At 40.0% G+C, this 20,867-nt stretch overlaps 1 protein-coding gene across 1 annotated transcript; it reads right to left on the bottom strand.

The window, feature by feature from the left end:
* Nucleotides 1-11,647: 11,647 nt before the first annotated feature.
* Nucleotides 11,648-20,329, bottom strand: and3 (actinodin3). The gene is made up of 5 exons (XM_061891694.1): nucleotides 19,867-20,329; nucleotides 17,498-17,550; nucleotides 17,376-17,420; nucleotides 17,134-17,294; nucleotides 11,648-12,622 (listed from the first exon to the last, which is right to left on the bottom strand). The coding sequence occupies exons 2-5, from the start codon at nucleotides 17,541-17,543 to the stop codon at nucleotides 11,834-11,836; spliced, it is 1,041 nt and encodes a 346-aa protein (XP_061747678.1). The 5' UTR covers nucleotides 17,544-17,550; nucleotides 19,867-20,329; the 3' UTR covers nucleotides 11,648-11,833.
* Between the last annotated feature and the right edge of the window lie 538 nt (nucleotides 20,330-20,867).

Here is a 20,867-nt window from a genome sequence, read left to right on the forward strand (position 1 = left end):
TGGATGGATTAAAATGCATGAAAATCTTTTATATTTTGAACGTTATTTTTGACACTGTGATTACCGGCGGAATTATTCATTATTTACCGTGTTTAGCAATGTCAGCTAAGATTTATCTGAGAGCCAGGTGCAGTCATCAAAAGAGCCACATCTGGCTCTAGAGCATGGGTGTCAAAATCTGGCCCGCGGGCCAAATTTGGCCCGCCGTGTAATTTCACTTGGCCCTTGAGGCAATAATAAACAGTAGAGCTAGCCCGCTGCTGTAACACCGCATTCACCGCTAATACTGTTACTTGCCAACCCTCCCGATTTTCCCAGGAGACTCCCGAAGTTTAGTGTCCCTCCCGAATTTCATCCCGGGCAACAATATTGGGGGTGGGCCTTAAAGGCACTGCCTTTGGCGTTCTCTAAAACCTGTCGCCACGTCCGCTTTTCTTCCATACAAACAGAGTGCCGGCCCAGTCACATAATATATGCGGCTTATACACACACACACACAAGTGAATGCAAGGCATACTTGGTCAACAGCCATACAGGTCACACTGAGGGTGGCCGTATAAACAACTTTAACACTGTTACAAATATGCGCCACTCTGTGAACCCAACCAAACAAGAATGACACATTTTGGGAGAACATCCGCACTGTAGAGATGCTCGGTTTGCGGTCACAACCGTGGAGTCCGCGGATAAACCGCGGGTCGGGCGGGTGACATGATGAAAAAATAGATTTTGAATAGATTCGGGCGGGTGGCGGTTGAACCAGTTCGAAAATATATATTGTAATAATCCTAGGAATGTAGGCTCATAAAACTCCTTCGTTTGTCTTGTCTTTATTGCACAAGATGTAATACAACCACACAATAGCTCTCATGTCTCTAACGCTTTTCCTGGGACAACTCAAACTTTCACTTCCTGTCGAGAACGTCACTTTCTTACCTCTCAAAGAAGTCCCGCCCCCCAGCCAAAGTCATTGGCTAACACCCCGTAGCCAGCCGCTACATAATACATAGTTAAATGTTATGTTGAAGAGGTTCATTTAGCCTACTGACGTGTATTTATAAATGGTTGATTTATATATGCTAGTAGGTAAAGTGTTGTGGCTGACAACTCTTGATGGTACAATCCATATAACACGTCACAGACGACGTCACGCTAACATAACGTGACACCTCTGATGAAGGCTGCAGAAGCAAGGTAGCCCAAACTTGTCAGCTACAACACTTTACCTTACTAGCCTATAGAAATCAACCATTTATAAATAGTTAAATGTTGTTACCCACATACGAAAAACGAGCAGCACTCTTTGAAACAGTGTGTGGGCATACTTTTATTTTGAAGTGTCTCGTTTGGTCTGTCGACGGATGTAAGGAAGCTACTGCCGGGTATTTGAGGTATTTGTCATTTGTTGGTATTTTACTTGGTAAAATGTTTGATCCACATGCTGTGCATGTTATTATTTTGTTTCGGGTGGATTGCGGGTGGATGATGACTTAAGTGATGCGGTTGCGGATGATTTAATTGCATAACCGCTAGAGATGCGCGGATAGGCAACTATATCATTCGCAACCGCGTCACCAAAGTCGTCATCCAACCAAACCAACATTTTATCAGAAACGCATGCGGCCGCCGGGCTTCACGGTGGCAGAGGGGTTAGTGCGTCTGCCGCACAATACGAAGGTCCTGCAGTCCTGGGTTCAAATCCAGGCTCGGGATCTTTCTGTGTGGAGTTTGCATGTTCTCCCCGTGAATGCGTGGGTTCCCTCCGGGTACTCCGGCTTCCTCCCACTTCCAAAGACATGCACCTGGGGATAGGTTGATTGGCAACACTAAAATTGGCCCTAGTGTGTGAATGTGAGTGTGAATGTTGTCTGTCTATCTGTGTTGGCCCTGCGATGAGGTGGCGACTTGTCCAGGGTGTACCCCGCCTTCCGCCCGATTGTAGCTGAGATAGGCGCCAGCCCCCCCCGCGACCCCAAAAGGGAATAAGCGGTAGAAATGGATGGATGGGATGGCATGCGGCCGCCACCCGCCCGCTGACATACATCAGAGGTTGGCCACCTTTACCACTCACAAAGCTGTCTAAACCCGTTTCACAGAGTAACAAAGACAATTGGAGCCGCTAAAGTTCTCGCGATTAATCTGATGACAAGGATATGGGCGTGCTGTGAAGCCATTGCCTTTGACACCTTCAACAACATGTACACACTGATTGTTAGTCTGGCAACATGTTGTGTGCAGCTTCCGCAATCACACGTACAAGATTGAAAGGCAAACTGGGTGATACAGAGTATACTGATGGTTGTGATATAAACAACTTTAACACTTACTAATATGCGCCACGCTGTGAAACCACACCAAACAAGATTGACAAACACATTTCGGGAGAACATCCTCACAGTAACACAACAAATACCCAGAATCCTTTGTATCCGTGAAATTTCCTGAATATATTTTACACTCCAGCGCCCCCAACCCCGCCCACCTTACCGACGCAGGGGTTGGGTCGGTTTGCTGCTAGCGGGGTGTATAAAATAGTCAGGAACCGTCATGGATACAAAGGATTCTGGGTATTTGTTGTGTTGCGTTTATGTTGTGTTACTGGGAGGATGTCCTCCCGAAATGTGTTTGTCAATCTTGTTTGGTGTGGCTTTACAGCATGGCACATTTAACTAAGAGTGTTAAAATTGTTTATATCACAACCATTAGTGTACTCTGTGTCACCCAGTATGCCTTGCAGTTGTGTGCGTGTTGCCGCGGAAGCCACATACAACATGTTGCTGGACTGACAAGCAGATCGTACATGTTGTAGAGGGCGACAAAGTCAATGACTTCATGGCACGCCCTAATACTTATTATCTGGGTGACTGCCGGTAGACATTCTAGAGAATATTAGCGTCTCCTATTGTCTTCTTCGCTGTGTGACACAGGTCTTAAATGGCTCTTTGAATGGCAAAGGATACCGATCCCAGAACCATGCATATCAAATATTTCCGGATGATTCAACCGCCAGCTGCCCGAATCTAATTAAAATCTATTTTTTTGTCATGTCACCCGCCCAACACGCGGTTTATCCGCGGACTCCGCGGATGAGACAGCAAACTGCGCATCTCTACCGCACTTTAACACAACAGAACAAATACCCACACCCCCTTGCAGCACTAACTCTTCCGGGACGCTACAATATACACCCCCCGCTATCACCAAACCCAGTCCACCTCAACCCCGCCCGTGAAAAGAGGCATTCCATTTTATTAAAATGTTATTTGATATGCCATTGATATTTTTTAATTATTATTATTATTTGAAACTCGGTTTTGCATGTCATTATAAATTTATATACTATAAATCTTGCTTGTTCAAGATTCAATGTAAAACTTGTTTGGGTCCTTATTAAAAGGTTAATTTGTTCAACCTCGGCCCGCTGCTTTGTTCGGTTTTAAATTTTGTCCCACTCTGTATTTGAGTTTGACACCTCTAGCTGCTCTAGAGCCATAGGTTCCTTACCCCTGTTGTAGGATCTTCTGTAACATGTCCACATCGATACTTGGTGTAATTATGACTTTTTATCTCATTATTTTGACTTTTTATCTCATTATTATGACTTTTTACTTCCTATTTCTGACATTCTATCTCATAATTATGACTTTTTATCTCATATTTTTGACTTTTTATCTCATATTTATGAATTTGTATCTCCTACTTCTGACTTTTTGTCTCATATTTATGACTTTTTACCTCCTAATTATGACTTTATCTCATAATTATGACTTTCTATCTCATATTTATGACTTTTTATCCGGTGTGTGTTCTTGCTGTGGGTAGAATTGAGATGATTTCAAAGTCACAAAGCTACATTGATACCAAGTACTGCATCAATGTCAATACTTTTTCTCACCACCAAGACTTTTGCTTCCTCCGGCGTCCAATTTGGTTTGATGAAGATCTTACAGTTCGTTATCCAGGTTTGTTGAATCTTTTCCTTGTTGGAATCATTCTGATGGTTATCATCCTGATAATCCACACCTGTGTAGGTCAGGCTGCTAATGCTAACCGGCTTCGGTGTGCTAGCCCGCAGCTCAGATCGACACAAACAGCAGAATGTCACTTCACACTCACACAGTGAAGCCAAAAGAGAACAAGAAAAGTACAAAAAGGCAAAAAATAAGTGCTGGTTTTACACAAAGTGAGCGTTAAACTAGACAGTCACCAACACGGTGCCCGCTGGTAGCCGCTGGCCTGTTCTAAAAATAGCTCAAATAGCAGCACTTACCAGTGAGCTGCCTTTATTTTTTAAATTTGATGTATTTACTAGCAAGCTCGTCTCGCTTTGCTCGACCTTTTTAATTCTAAAAGAGACAAAACTCAAATAGTTGCTTATATATTGTTTAAAAAAAAAAAGTAATATAAGTGAAGCATGTTTTAGATTTTATATATTTTGAACCTTGTTCTTGTTGTGACGGGGTAGGTTTATATAAGCGTTGCTTCAACCTACACCCTTTCGGCTCAATCATTGCTCAAATGAGTGTTTTTTTTTTATTGTTATTTTTATTTTTTTGTTGTTGTTCTTTGTTTTATGTGAAGATTGCCGAAATAAATAAAAATAAAAATAAATAGAATTTGAAAATCAAAGAAAATATTTTAAAGACTTGGTCTTCACTTGTTTGAATAAATTCATTTATTTTTTTATTTTACGTCTTATGACTTTCAGAAGGACAATTTTAGAGAAAAAATACAACCTTTAAAATTATTTTAGGATTTTTAAACACATATACATTTTTACCTTTTAAATTCCTTCCTCTTCTTTCCTGACAATTTAAATCAGCGTTAGGGAACCTATGGCTCGCGAGCCAGATGTGGCTCTTTTGAAGACTGTATCTGGCTCTCAGATAAATATTTGCTGACATTGCTTAACACGATGAGTGATGAATAATTCCGCTGGAAATAATAGTGTTAAAAATAACGTTCAAATAATAAAACATTCTCATGCATTTTAAACCGTACATCCGTTATCTACCGCACCTGTTCAAGGATGCAGGGGGCTCGACCAACCCCAGCTGTCCTTCGGGGTACAGGAGGGTCGCATTAATGGTAAAAAGTATTCAAGTTATTATTGGTTAGCTTCAGAATAATGTTATTAAAAGGAATAAAATACTTATTATCCTCTAAAAATGTTAGTCTTACTTAAAAATGCACGTATTGTATTCAGTGTTAAAAAAAAATATTATATGGCTCTTACGGAAATACATTTTACAATATTTGGATTTCATGGCTCTCTCTGCCAAAAAGGTTCCCGACTCCTGGTTTAAATCAATGTTCAAGTATTTTTTTTTTTTTATTGTAAAGAATAATAAATGAATTTTAATTTAATTCTTCATTTTAGCTTCTGTTTTTTGGACGAAGAATATTTGTGAAATATTTCTCCAAACTTTTTATGAATCAAATTTAAAAAAAATTATTCCGGCAAATCTGGAAAATCTGTCTGAAAATGCTTAGTCCTGAAGTAAAACTAAACAACGTCATTACAATCATACATATATGATGTTGGAAACACAAAAGCGGCGATATTTACTGTGAATGTACAGTTGTGATCAAAATTATTCAACCCACACACAATTTTGGGTGTTTTAGCAAGTTGGACATTTATTCCGTATTTTGTTTATAGTCATATCAAATAAAGATGTGTCAAATAGACAAATGCAACTTAAATTGTAACACTGTATTTTACAAAATACCTAAAAAGGACTAATTCTTAATATCTCATTGACAAAATGATTCAACCCCCTAGTTCCATGCATTTTTAGTACTTAGTAGAACACCCTTGGCAGTAATGACATCCTTCAAAGGTGATACATAACCGGACACAAGCTTCTTGCAACGTATTTTAGCCCATTCCTCTTGGGCAAAGGCCTCCAGTTCATTGATATTCTTGGGCTTGCGTGCTGCAACTGCCTTCTTCAAGTCCCACCACAGCTTTTCTATAGGATTTAGGTCTGGCGACTGTGAAGGCCACTCCAGAGTCTTCAAGCCCTTCTTCTGCAACCACTCTGATGTTGATTTGGAGGTATGCTTGGAATCCTTGTCCTGTTGGAAGGTCCAACGTCTCCCAAGCCTCAGCTTGGTCACTGACTTCATGACATTTGCAGCTAATATATCCTGCTAGGAAATAGAATTCATAATGCCTTGAACGCGCTGGAGATTCCCGGTACCTGAGGCAGAGAAACAGCCCCAGAGCATAATTGACCCCCCACCATGCTTAACAGTAGGCAAGGTGGTCTTTTCTTTGTAAGCTTCATTTTTTCTCCTCCAGACATAACGTTGATTCATAGGCCCATAGAGTTCCACTTTTGTCTCATTACTGCATAGAACAGTTTCCCAAAACCTTTGGGGTTTGTCCAGGTGATTTTTGGCATACTGGAGTTTATTTTTCTTGTCCCTGGTAGTCAGAAGTGGGGTGCGCCTGGGAGTTCTGGCATGGAGGCCTTCATCTCGTAGTGCGCGCCTTATTGTCTGGGACGAAACCTGCGTTCCCCCCTCTGCAATGTCCTGTTGTAGTTCCTCAGCTGTTACCCGGGGGTTTTTCACCACTGTACGCACACAGCATCCTCTTTCTACCACGCCCAGGTAGTGTTTCCACTGTGCCTTTAGCTTTAAACTTGCAAATTATGCTCCCAACTGTGTCTCTTGGAATGTGTAATGTCTTTGCTATTTTCTTATATCCATATCCTTTCTTATGAAGAGAAATGACCTCCTCTCTTGACTTCTTTGACCACTCCCTGGACTTCACCATGTTGCAAATACACCATTGACCATCTACAAGAAGCTGAGCGTCACAGTCTTTTTCAATCAGTTTAATTGTTGCTGGTTATGGTTCTAAACACATCTACAGGTGTTTTCAACACCTGATTGAAAAGACCTTATTCAAATTCTGTTCTTAAGAGTGATGATCTTCAAGGGGTTGAACAATTTTGTCAATGAGATATTAAGAAATATGTACTTTTTTGGTGTTTTGTAAAATACAGTTTTACAATTTAAGTTGCATTTGTCTATTTGACACATCTTTATTTGATATGGCTATAAACAAAATACGGAATAAATGTCCAACTTGCTAAAACACCAAAATTGTGTGGCGGTTGAATAATTTTGATCACAACTGTATATAGCAAGAAATTACTTACATTCGAGCTAGTCCGTCGAAGTTTGATCGTTGCGCAGAAAGTGAATTTGAAAAGGCCGCGCAGTCATTAGCGTACACATAATATAGGCGCGCGCCCAGCGCAGGCCGACGGCCAGAGACATCGATCCGTCTGTATCCGTGTAGGTGGACCTTTCCTGAGGGGCCGCACGAATTAGCAATTTTCAGGTAAATTGAGCAAATTGGCAATTTTTCGCAATTTATTTAAGTGTGTATCAAACTGGTAGCCCTTCGCATTAATCAGTACCCAAGAAGTAGCTCTTGGTTTCAAAAAGGTTGGTGATCCCTGAACTAGACAGTCAAGATGCGCACAAACTCCAAACAGGAAGTGACGTGAACAGGTGGAATGGACCGACGCAGTAAAAGGGCTTTCTACCTTACAAGGGGAGTGAATAATGACAGGTTATATGATTATTTATTTTAAACTCTTATTCGGACCACTTTAAAATGAATATTTCGGCATGTATTTGTAAAAAAAAAGAAAAGAAATAAAATTAAATATAACGCCAAATTCCCCAGGCGCCAGCGCCCCCCGCGACCCTAAAAGGGAATAAGCGGTAGAAAATGGATGGATGGATAACGCCAAATTATTCAGGGGGGCTTAAGAATATTCTAGGGGGGCTTGAGCCCCCCTAAAATAGGCCTAGTTTTTATGAGGAATGAGCCAAACAAGTCAACCTGTATTATTTTCCAACGTTTATTTTGGACTTGAAACATCTTCCTTAGGTGTGAGATGGAATGAAATATATATTTAAAAAAAGGATACATAACGATGCTTTTGGACTTTTCCGTATATTCAGCTTTTTTCCCGTTTATTTTGGACTTGAAACATCTTCCTTAGGCATAAGATGGAATATGAAAATAAAAAATAAAAAAATACACTAATAATAACAATGCTTTTGGACTTTTCCGTATATTTTAAAGCTTTAGGATGCGTTCAAGGACAGCTTGGTGCAATGTGTTCAATATGTCCTATTGGACGAGTCTGTATTAATGACATTTAATGCTGTTTTTATGAGGAAGGAGCCAAACAAGCACAATTCACATTTTTTAATTTTCCAACGTTTATTTTTGACTTAAAAGAGCTTCCTTAGGCGTGAGATGGAATATAGAAAAATAAAACAAAAAACCTAACAATGCTTTTGGACTTTTCCGTATATTCTAAAGCTTTTTTTCAGTTTATTTTGGACTTGAAACATTTTCCTTAGGCGTAAAATGGGATATGAAAATAAAGAAATTAAATACATAAATAACGATGATGCTTTTTGACATTTTCGTATATTTTAAAGCTTTAGGGTGCGTTCAAGGACAGCTTGGTGCAACGTATTCAATATGTCCTATTGGACGAGTCTGTGTTAATGACATTTAATGCTGTTTTTATGCGGAAAGAGCCAAACAAGCACAAGTCACATTTTTTAATTTTCCAACATTTACTTTTGACTTAAAACAGCTTCCTTAGGCGTTAGATGGAATATAAAAAAATAAAACAAAAAAACATAATGCTTTTGGACTTTTCCGTATGTTCCAAAGCGTTTTTTTCCATTTATTGTGGACTTGAAACATCTTCCTAGGTGTAAGATGGAATATGAAAATAAAAAAATAAAACACATGAGTAATGATGATGCGTTTGGACTTTTCTTATATTTTAAAGCTTTAGGATGCGTTCAAGGACAGCTTGGTGCAACGTCTTCAATGTGCCCTAATCGACGAGTCAGCGTTAACGTTTAATGATCCGCTGTTTTTGAGAAAGAAGCCAAACAAGTCAACCTTTTTTATTTTCCAACATTTATTTAGGACTTGAAACATATTCCTTAGGTGTGAGATGGAATATGAAAACATAAAACAAAAAACATAACGATGCTTTTGGACTTTTCCATATATTCTAAAGCTTTTTTCCGTTTAATTTGGACTTGAAACATTTTCCTTAGGCGTAAGATGAATATGAAAATAAAGAAATTAAATACATGAATAACGATGATGCTTTTTGACTTTTCCGTATATTTTAAATCTGTAGGGTGCGTTCAAGGACAGCTTGGTGCAACGTGTTCAATATGTCCTATTGGACGGAGCAGCGTTAACGACGTTTAATGATCCGTCGTTTTTATGAAGAAGGACCCAAACAAGTAAACCTGTATTATTTTCCAATTTTTATTTTGGACTTGAAACATCTTCTTTAGGCGTGAGATGGAATGAAATATATATTTAAAAAAAAGGATACATAACAATACTTTTGGACTTTTCCGTATATTCTGCTTTTTTCCGTTTATTTTGGACGTGAAACATCTTCCTTAGGCGTAAGATGGAATATGAAAATAAAAAATAAAAAAATACACTAATAATAACGATGCTTTTGGACTTTTCCGCATATTTTAAAGCTGTAGGGTGCGTTCAAGGACAGCTTGGTGCAACGTGTTCAATATGTCCTATTGGACGAGTCTGTGTTAATGACATTTAATGCTGTTTTTATGAGGAAGGAGCCAAACAGGCACAAGTCACATTTTTTAATTTCCCAACGTTTATTTTTGACTTAAAACATCTTCCTTAGGCGTTAGATGGAATATAAAAAAATACAACAAAAAAACATAATGAGGATTTTGGACTTTTCCGTATATTCCAAAGCTTTTTTTCCGTTTATTGTGGACTTGAAACATCTTCCTTAGGTGTATGATGGAATATGAAAATAAAAAATATAAAACACATGAGTAATGACGATGCTTTTGAACTTCTCCGTATATTTTAAAGCTTTAGGGTGCGTTCAAGGACAGCTTGGTGCAACGTGTTCAATATGTCCTATTAGACGAGTCTGCGTTAACAACAGTTAATGATCCGCTATTTTTATGAAGAAGGAGCCAAACAAGTCAACCTGTATTATTTTCCAACGTTTATTTTGGACTTGAAACATCTTCCTTAGGTGTGAGATGGAATGAAATATAGGATACATAACGATGCTTTTGGACTTTTCCGTATATTTTGCTTTTTTCCCGTTTATTTTGGACTAGAAACATCTTCCTTAGGCGTAAGATGGAATATGAAAATAAAAAAATAAAAATACACTAACAATAACTATGCTTTTGGACTTTTCCGTATATTTTAAAGCTTTAGGGTGCGTTCAAGGACAGCTTGGTGCAACGTATTCAATATGTCCTATTGGACGAGTCTGTGTTAATGACATTTAATGCTGTTTTTATGAGGAAGGAGCCAAACAAAAAATAGTCACATTTTTTAATTTTCCAACATTTTTTTTTTACTTAAAACATCTTCTTTAGGCGTGAGATGGAATATAAAAAAATAAAACAAAAAACATAACGATGCTTTTGGACTATTCCGTATATTCTACAGCTTTTTTTATGTTTATTTTGGACTTGAAACATTTTCCTTAGGCGTAAGATGGGATATGAAAATAAGGAAATTAAATACATGAATAATAACAATGCTTTTTGAATTTTCCGTATATTTTAAAACTGTAGGGTGCGTTCAAGGACAGCTTGGTGCAACGTGTTCAATGTGTCCTATTGGACGAGTCAGCGTTAACGTTTAATGATCCGCTGTTTTTATGAGAAAGGAGCCAAACAAGTCAACCTGTATTATTCTCCAACGTTTATTTTGGACTTGAAACATCTTCCTTAGGTGTGAGATGGAATGAAATATATATATATATATATATATATATATATATATATATATATATATATATATATATATACATATACATATAAAAAAAGGATACATAGCAATGCTTTTGGACTTTCCCGTATACTCTAAAGCTTTATTTTCTGTTTATTTTGGACTTGAAACATCTTCCTTAGGCGTGAGATGGAATTAAATATATATTAAAAAAAAGGATACATAACGATGCTTTGGGACTTTTCCGTATATCCTGCTTTTTTCCCGTTTATTTTGGACTTGAAACATCTTCCTTAGGCGTAAGATGGAATATGAAAAAAAAATTGTAAAAATACATTAATAATAACGACGCTTTTGGACTATTCCGTATATTCTACAGCTTTTTTTCCGTTTATTTTGGACTTTAAACATTTTCCTTAGGCGTAAAATGGGATATGAAATTAAATACATGAATAACGATGATGCTTTTTGACATTTTCGTATATTTTAAAGCTTTAGGATGCGTTCAAGGACAGCTTGGTGCAATGTGTCCAATTGGAGGAGTCAGCTTTAACGACGTTTAATGATCCGCTGTTTTTGAGAAAGGAGCCAAACAAGTCAACCTTTTTTATTTTCCAAAATTTATTTAGGACTTGAAACAGCTTCCCTAGGTGTGAGATGGAATATGAAAAATAAAATAATAATACATGATTAATGTCGATGCTTTTGGACTTTTCCGTATATTTTAAAGCTTTAGGATGCGTTCAAGGACAGCTTGGTACAACATATTTCTATAGGACATTTAATGATCCGCTATTTTTATGATGAAGGAGCCAAACAAGTCAACCTGTATTATTTTCCAACGTTTATTTTGGACTTGAAACATCTTTCTTAGGTGTGAGATGGAATATGAAAAAATGAAATAATAATACATGATTAATGCCGATGCTTTTGGACTTTTCCGTATATTTTAAAGCTTTAGGATGCGTTCAAGGACATCTCTGTGCAACGTGTTCAAACTGGTTTTAAAGACGGTCCCTATTGGGTCTCGTCAGCAGGCGGTTCTGGTTGAGGGTACTGGAAGCGGGTCGGGTCGTACAAGTCATCGCGGGGGTTGTAGGGTACAGAGGGGATGTAGTAGGGGAAGGCTTTCTTCTGCATGGGGAGACTAGGGGGTGCTGGCTCCTCCTCCTCCCTCTCTTCCTCCACAGGAGGAGGAGGAGGTGGTGGTGGTGGGCCCACAATCTGCCCCTTTATGGGCCTGGGCGGGTGGTCAATGAGGCAGTCGGGGTCCCAGTAGGGGTCGCAGTCGTACTCCATGCCTTTGAAAATGCGGACGGGGGTGGGCGGTGGGGACTTCTTGACGAGGATGGGCATGAGCGGGGGAGGGACCGACTTCTTCGGGGGTAGCGGGGGCGACGGCTGCGGCTCTGCCACGGCGGGGGCGGGCGGCGCCTTCTGGGGAGTGCAGTGGGGGTGGTAGCGGGGGTCGCAGAGGACGGGCACGGCGCCGGTGGGCAGGTAGACGATGTGGGGATTGCACAGGGGGTCCTTGCTGTTGCACAGGTACAGGACGTCCGCCTGGGAAACAAAAGGGACCTGGGGGAGCGTGGCCGGCGGATCCGTGGGCTCGGGCACGGGGATGGGGACTCCCTTCATGGGGGGAGGCGCGGGGGCGACCACCTTGCACCTCTTGTCGGTGGCCGGGTCGCACATTCTCTGCGGGACCGCCAGCTTGTTCTGGAAGTAGGAGGCGTTGGGGCCGTAGGTGGTCTCCAAGTACCTCATCTGCTGGTACAACATCCTCAGCTTGTCGATCTCGTACAGCTGACACAACATTCAAAAGACATCTAAGTTAGGTCTGCACCTGTTAATCGATTAGGAAAGAAGCTTCAATTTATTCGTTTCATTGTTTAAAGCGGTGATTCTGAAGCATTCAAACATAGTGTTACTGTTCAAACAGCGGCCAAAAGTATTGAACATTGTTCAATAAAACCTCTGCCTTGTTTTTTAACGAATACGTATGCCTACTACGCTACTGGATTTTAATGTTGGTCACTATGGCGGTACTTGGAGAATTGCTACTAGCTGGTTTAATGAGTTCACCCCATAAAAATTGACCGATTCTGGGTCACGTGGAGTGCCCGGAACTTCAAATACACGGACATTGTTTCTGCGAGAATGGTGGCTTGAGGGTGCCTTGATCTGTGTGGCAGAGTTTAGAAAAATATATTTGTCAATGTTAAAAGTGCAATTTTTTTAGTTGATGATGATCATTACCATAAATAGAAAAGAAAAATTAAGTGTGTGCTTTTCCGGGTTCTTCAGACCACCAATCACGGACATGACAGCTTAATTCATAGTTCGGAACAATGATTTATTGTTTAATAAACGTTATTTGTTCAATAAATGTTATTTGTGTTCCTTTTCAGTCATTGCGTTACGTGTCAGTCCTCATGCTCGTGCTCGTATTCTCTGTCATCAACAACCCCTCTCCTTCCCGGCTTTAACAGAGCGACTGGTGATTAGACAAACCGGCCCCGGTGGGCCATCTACGCACCTGTCGCTAATCTCGACGCCGGCCCCCGGCACACCCCGCTTCGTTGCAGGTCCGCAGACCCCCCCCCCATAAATGGTAAAACAGAAAAATATTTTTTTCCCTAAAAAGTGTTTTATCTGATTAAGCGTACAAACTAATCGATAATTTGTAGCTGCAGCCCTAATCTATAAATGGTCCGGTCAACTAATAAAAATGTTAGAGCTCGATATATTTAAGTATGAACTTGTAAATATTGTGGAACACGTTTTTCAGAATAATTGTATATAAGTTAGTGACGTAAAGTGAATTATGTTTATATAGTGCTTTTTCTCTAATGACTCAAAGCATTTTACATAGTGAAACCCAATATCTAAAGTTACATTTAAACCAGTGTGGGTGGCACTGGGAGCAGGCGGGCAAAGTGTCTTGCCCAAGGACACAACGGCAGTGACTAGGATGGCGGAAGCGGGAATCGAACCTGGAACCCTCAAGTTGCTGGCACGGCCACTCTACCAACCGAGCTATACTGCCCCAAGTTATTACACAACTTTGTGTTCCAATGAGTTCAAAGTCACCCTGCAGGAAGACATAAGCTGTCTTTGATCTTATCAAGCTAAAGGCCCACCGCTCGTAAAACTCCACTGTGTGCGATGGGATACGACGTGGAGGTGTCGGTTTCTTTGATCTATTGGACAGCCACAGGCATACTTGCCAACCCTCCCGATTTTTCAAGGAGACTCTGGAATTTCAGTGCCCCTCCTGAAAATCTCCTGGGGCAACCATTTTGCCGAATTTCTCACAATTTCCACCCGGACAACAATATTGGGGGGCGTGCCTTCAAGGCACTGCCTTTAGCGTCCTCTACAACCTGTCGTTGCGTCCGCTTTTCCTCCATACAAACAGCGTGTCGGCACAGTCACATGATATATTCGGCTTTTACACACACACACTTAAGTGAATGCAAGGCATATTTGGTCAACAGGTGGCCGTATAAACACTTTAACACTGTAACAAATATGCGCCACACTGTGAACCCACACCAAACAAGAATGACAAACACATTTCGGGAGAATATCCGCACCGTAACACAACATAAATGCAACAGAACAAATATGTCATCATAGTGACATCAAGTGCACTAATAGCTTGTTTTAAAATGTCTCTGACAATCTTGCACTTTCTGTTTTGAAATGACATGAATGTTTGTGCCACTGCTTAATAACTGTTTAATAAATACAGTTTTGCTAAATTGACTTGTGATTTCCCTCTCTGCATGAAAGTTTAAAATGAGTATAAATTAAAGCAGTATGAAGAAGAATGTTTTAATATAAACACATAGAATCCTCATACTGCTGTGATTATACGCAACAAGCGTTCATTTAAGGCTAAGGCAAAATATCGAGATATATATGATGTATCGTGACATGGCCTAAAAATATCGAGATATTAATAAAAGGCCATATCCCCCAGCCCTAATATACAGTATATAATATGTTTTGATATATTTTATATAATATTGCTTCATCTAGTTCAATAAAACTTTCATAGAAATCTTTCTCTTCGGTGGCTAACAATCTAAAAGTAAACAAGGAAACGATAGCATTTTCAAACCAGGTTAAAACTGCCATGCTTTTATTTTGAAACCGAGAGGAAGACACTGGGTGTTTTAATGCTATGTAACGAGACAACGGTTACTTACCTGCTTGGATGAGAAAATGAACAATGCTACAACATGTTGAAATTAACGGCTTGTTTTTTTCATACAAATGAGCTCAATCTTATGTTGGTGAACATAAGCGGGTCCTTGCGTAACTCAGTTTTTCAACCTTCTCTGAGCCATGCACAATTTTTCACTAAAAATATTCTGAGGCACGTCAACAGCAGAAAACATAAAAAAAAAAACCAAACTCAGCAGCCGATATTGACCATAAAAAGTTGTTCTCGCAATTGTTGGATATTAATTCAAACCATAACTAATCATGCATGACTATAGATCTAGTCTTAAAGAAGGTGTATTGTCACCACCTGTCACATCATGCCATGACTTATTTAGTTTTTTTGCTGTTTTCCTGTGTGTAGTGTTTTAGTTATTGTCTTGTGCTCCTTTTTTGGTGGCTTTTCCTCTTTTGTTGGTATTTTCCTGTAGCAAATTCATGTCTTCTTTGAACTCTATTCCTCGGCCCTGCTTTTTTCCCCGCAATCAAGACTATTTAAGTTGTGCGGACGCTATCTTTCTTTGTGAGGACATTGTTGATTGTCATGTCATGTACCGGATGTACTTTGTAGACGCCGTCTGCCCCACACGCTGTAAGTCTTTGCTGTCATCCAGCATTCCGTTTTTGTTTACTTTGCAGCCGGTTCAGTTTTAGTTTCGTTTTGCAAAGCCTTCCCTAAGCTTCAAAGCAATTTCTTAGCGGCACTCGCCTTTTGTTTATTTTTGGTGTAAGTGTTAGATACTCTTTTACCCGCATACAGTGGGGAAAAAAAGTATTTAGTCAGCCACCGATTGTTCTCCCACTTAAAATGATGACAGAGGTCTGTAATTTTCATCATAGGTACACTTCAACTGTGAGAGACAGAATGTGAAAAAAAAATCCAGGAATTCACACTGTAGGAATTTTAAAGAACTTATTTGTAAATTATGGTGGAAAATAAGTATTTGGTCAACCATTCAAAGCTCTCACTGATGGAAAGAGGTTTTGGCTCAAAATCTCACGATACATGGCCCCATTCATTCTTTCCTTAACACGGATCAATGGTCCTGTCCCCTTAGCAGAAAAACAGCCCCAAAGCATGATGTTTCCACCCCATGCTTCACAGTAGGTGTGGTGTTCTTGGGATGCAACTCAGTATTCTTCTTCCTCCAAACACGACGAGTTGAGTTTATACCAAAAAGTTCCATTTTGGTTTAATCTGACCACATGACATTCTCCCAATCCTCTGCTGTATCATCCATGTATCCATTTTGGTATAAACTCAACTCGTCGTGTTTGGAGGAAGAAGAATACTGAGTTGCATCCCAAGAACACCATACCTACTGTGAAGCATGGGGGTGGAAACATCATGCTTTGGGGCTGTTTTTCTGCTAAGGGGACAGGACAATTGATCCGTGTTAAGGAAAGAATGAATGGGGCCATGTATCATGAGATTTTGAGCCAAAACCTCCTTCCATCAGTGAGAGCTTTGAATGGTTGACCAAATACTTATTTTCCACCATAATTTACAAATAAATTCTTTGAAATTCCTACAATGTGAATTCCTGGATTTTTTTTTCACATTCTGTCTCTCACAGGTGAAGTGTACCTATGATGAAAATTACAGACCTCTGTCATCATTTTAAGTGGGAGAACTTGCACAATCGGTGGCTGACTAAATACTTTTTTGCCCCACTGTATTGTGATCACGACAAACCATGTTCCCGACATCTACAAATCATTTAGCTACCTGCTGAAATGGAAGAGTACTACATGGTTACTCTGCTGATCTCTAGACAATTACAGATTGTAATTACTGGTTTGCAAAAAATATTTTTAACACCACTAGGTGAAATTACATCTGCCACAGCACACCAGACTGTATGTCACGCCGCGGCACAGCGGTTGAAAAACACTGCCGTAACTAACAGAGTTGATCAGCATTGACGGTTTGTGGAAAAAGCGGGCTAGTGGACTTAAAGGGGTTCCAATCTGACTTTTTAGGAACCTCCGGAAAGGATGGTCCCCACATTGTCTGAATACTTTTTGGGGCAGTTAAAGTGTGTGTGTGTGTGTGTGTGTGTGCGTGTGTGTGTGTGTCTTACCCCCTCCGTGTGCCCGATGCTGCTGTAGTAGCGATAGTAGGCCTGGAAGTCCGGGTTCACTCGATACCATGGGGTGTCGGCGTTCCTCCTGGCTCTGGAGCGGGTCAGGAAGTCGTTGGCTCTCTCAGGACCGATGGCGACGTCGCCGACAGGAACCATGTCTGCACAGAGAGCGAAGACGGTGAGGTCTACGGAACACCGGCGACAACACGGACTCGGGCTCGATGTCGTCGTTTATGCACCTTCCTGCTCGATGGCGCTCAGCAAGGACTTGGCCTCCAGCAACCCTGCAAAAGCAAACACAACATGGTTGCTACGGCGACGTGGACTGTTCATCTTGCGCGCTTTTGGGTTTACGGCTGACCTGGAAGCCATGAGAAGCAGCTCACCAAACACAACGTGGAAATCATCTGGACCCTGCACACACGCAGCAGACAATGTTGACAACAATATGTCTGATTACCTTAAAACATACAAATATGCAGTTGTGGTCAAAAGTTGTAAAGAACATAATGTCATGGCTGTCTTGAGTTTCCAATCATTTCTACAATTCTTATTATTTTGTGATAGAGTAATTGGAGCACATAATTGTTGGTCACAAAAAACATTAATTTGAAGTTTGGTTCTTATATGAATTAATTATCGCTCTACTGAAAATGTGAGCAAATCTGCTGGGTCAAAAGTATACATACAGCAATGTTAATATTTGCTTACATGTCCCTTGGCAAGTTTCACTGCAATAATGCACTTTTGGTAGCCATCCACAAGCTTCTGGTTGAATTTTTCACCACTCATCTTGACAAAATTGGTGCAGTTGAGCTAAATGTGTTGGTTTTCTGACATGGGCTTGTTTCTTCAGCAATGTCCATTGTCCTATTTTTGTTTCATCTGACCACAGAACTCTCCTCCAGAAGGTCTTATCTTTGTCCATGTGATGTCAGATGAAACAAAAATTGAGCTGTTTGGCCACAATACCCAGCAATAATATGTTTGGAGGAGAAAAGGTGAGGCATTTTATCCCAAGAACACCACACCTACTGTGAAGCATGGTGGTGGTAGTATTATGCTTTGAGACCGTTTTGTTGCCAATGGAACTGGTGCTTTACAGAGAGTAAATGGGACAGTGAAAAAGGAGGATAACCTCAAAATTCTTCAGGACAACCCAAAATCATCAGCCTGGAGGTTGGGTCTTGGGGCGCAGTTGGGTGTTCCAACAGGACAATGACCCCAAACACATGTCAAAAGTGGTAAAGGAATGGCTAAATCAGGCTAGAATTAAGGTTTTAGAATGGCCTTCCCAAAGTCCTGACTTAATGTAATGCTGAAGAAACAAGTCCATGTGAGAAAACCAACACATTGAGCTGAACTGCACCAATTTTGTCAAGATGAGTGGTGAAAAATTCAACCAGAAGCTTGTGGATGGCTACCAAAAGCGCCTTTTTGCAATGAAACTTGCCAAGGGACATGTAAGCAAATATTAATATTTCTGTATGTATACAGCAGAATTGCTCACATTTTCAGTAGAGCCATAATAAATTCATAAAAAAACAAACTTCATGAATGTTTTTTGTGACCAACAAGTATGTGCTCAAATCATTCTATCACAAAAAAATAAGAAATTATTGTAAACTCAAGACAGCCAAGACATTATGTTCTTTACAAGTGTAGAAATTTTGACCATGGCTGTATATAGGCGTTCAAATTAAATGTAGGATGGATGAAATATTTGAATGTTAACAATTAATACACTATAAACAGTGTTCTAATTTGATTTTATACTTAACGTATTTTCACAAAAAATCCTTTTGTTCCCTCAAAACTCGACAGTGCGCCTTATAACCCGGTGCACCCGATGTAAGGAATAAGTTTGGTTGAGCTTACTCACATCGAAACCATTTTATTTGGTGCCTGGTGAAATGATAAGTGCGACCAGTAGATGGCAGTCAAACATACAAGATAAGTGTAGGCAACACTATGATGGCAATATGACTCAAGTAAACCCCAACATTTTATATGTTCCATTGAAAATATAGAACATTACACACTGCGCTTAAAAATCAAAATGTTTTAGTACAACTTTGGTAAGCTATGAAGCGTATGTTTGGTTGCTAAATCAAATCCATTATTATTGATATTGATTAGCCATCAAAAATCACAATTACATCTTTGATTTATTTTAAGATTTTAATCTGGACATAAGATAGAATTACATTACATAAGACACAAAAATTGTTATATGAGAAATGAATGACATTAAAAATAAAATGAATTTTAATTAAATGTTTACCATATTGTAGTTTATTTAATAACAATTTTCAATGATCGACCAAGTAAAGTTAAGTGAATTATATTTATATAGCACTTTTCTCTAGTGACTCAAAGCGCTTTACATAGTGAGACCCAATATCTAAGTTACATTTAAACCAGTGTGGGTGGCACCGGGAGCAGGTGGGTAAAGTGTCTTGCCCAAAGACACAACGGCAGTGACTAGGATGGCGGAAGCGGGAATTGAACCTGCAACCCTCAAGTTGCTGGCACGGCCGCTCTACCAACCTAAACATATGTACACTGTAATAAAAAGCGTTTTTAAAGAGATTAAGCGCAAAAAATATATAAAAATAAGGTAATGGTGTCCATATTTTGCTTCTCTTTAATACAGAATCTTTCACAATGAAGTGAAAATATCAAAAAAAGTCCCTGCAAAGTAGAAAGAAAAAGTAGAACATTGCTCACCTGCTCTCATGAAGACGTCCTCACATCTCTCTGGACCAGGCGGGTTAAATAGTCATCTGGGTGTCCAATAGGAGACCTCCTTCCTCGGACCCTCTGAGTCCGGCAGCCCGCCTCCCGCACTTTAATACAGGAGCCCTTTGGCGACAATTAAAAACAAAAATCTTCCAGACTTCAGTTAAAAAAAAAAAAAAAAGGGGGGTTGGGATGGAAAGCAGGTCATTAACGCGGAGGTCCTGCTGGGAAAAGTGCAACTGGGAGGCAGAATGACGCCAACACAATATGTCGGCCAAGACCAAAACATGCAGAGAAGTCCACACAAGACATAATGAGTTCTTCTTTGACATGTGGCAAAAACACACCTTAAAACCCAGGCTCTTTAGCGCCGCCCTAGTGGCTCCCTGGACCGCTTTCAGAGATGTATTTATTATAATGGAAAAAGATGAAGAAAAAATAAGTTTTCTGTAGGCAAACATGACACAAACCTTCCTAATTGTTAGAAACCCCACTGTTTATATTAAACATGCTTCACTGATGAGAGTATTTGGCAAGCACCGTTTTGTCCTACTAATTTCAGCGATCCTTGAACTCATCGTGATTCGTTTACATCAGGGCATCAGGGGTCACCAACGCGGTGCCCGTAAGGACCAGATGAGTCGCCCGCTGGCCTGTTCTAAAAATAGCTCAAATAGCAGCACTTACCAGTGAGGTACCTCTATTTTTTAAATTGTATTTATTCACCAGCAAGCTGGTCTCGCTTTGCTCGACATTTTTAGTTCTAAGAGAGACACAACTCAAATAGAATTTGAAAATATTTTAAAGACTTGGTCTTCCATCCATCCATTTTCTACCACTTATTCCCTTTTGGGGCCGCTGGCGCCTATCTCAGCTACAATCGGGCGGAAGGCGGGGTACACCCTGGACAAGTCGCTACCTCATCGCAGGGCCAACACAGATAGACAGACAACATTCACACTCACATTCACACTCTAGGGCCAATTTAG

Source organism: Nerophis ophidion, linkage group LG29 (assembly GCF_033978795.1).
Source record: "Nerophis ophidion isolate RoL-2023_Sa linkage group LG29, RoL_Noph_v1.0, whole genome shotgun sequence".
NCBI classification, from domain to species: Eukaryota; Metazoa; Chordata; class Actinopteri; order Syngnathiformes; family Syngnathidae; genus Nerophis; species Nerophis ophidion.

What these genes read in the sequence shown, in the direction of transcription:
- and3 (XM_061891694.1), bottom strand. Translation starts at nt 17,543, where the DNA reads ATGATTTCCACGTTGTGTTTGGTGAGCTGCTTCTCATGGCTTCCAG. An exon ending in CTGCTTCTCATGGCTTCCAG is followed by an intron (nt 17,421 to 17,497) that starts GTCAGCCGTAAA and finishes TTGCTTTTGCAG; the next exon opens with GGTTGCTGGAGGCCAAGTCC. An exon ending in GAGCGCCATCGAGCAGGAAG is followed by an intron (nt 17,295 to 17,375) that starts GTGCATAAACGA and finishes CTCTCTGTGCAG; the next exon opens with ACATGGTTCCTGTCGGCGAC.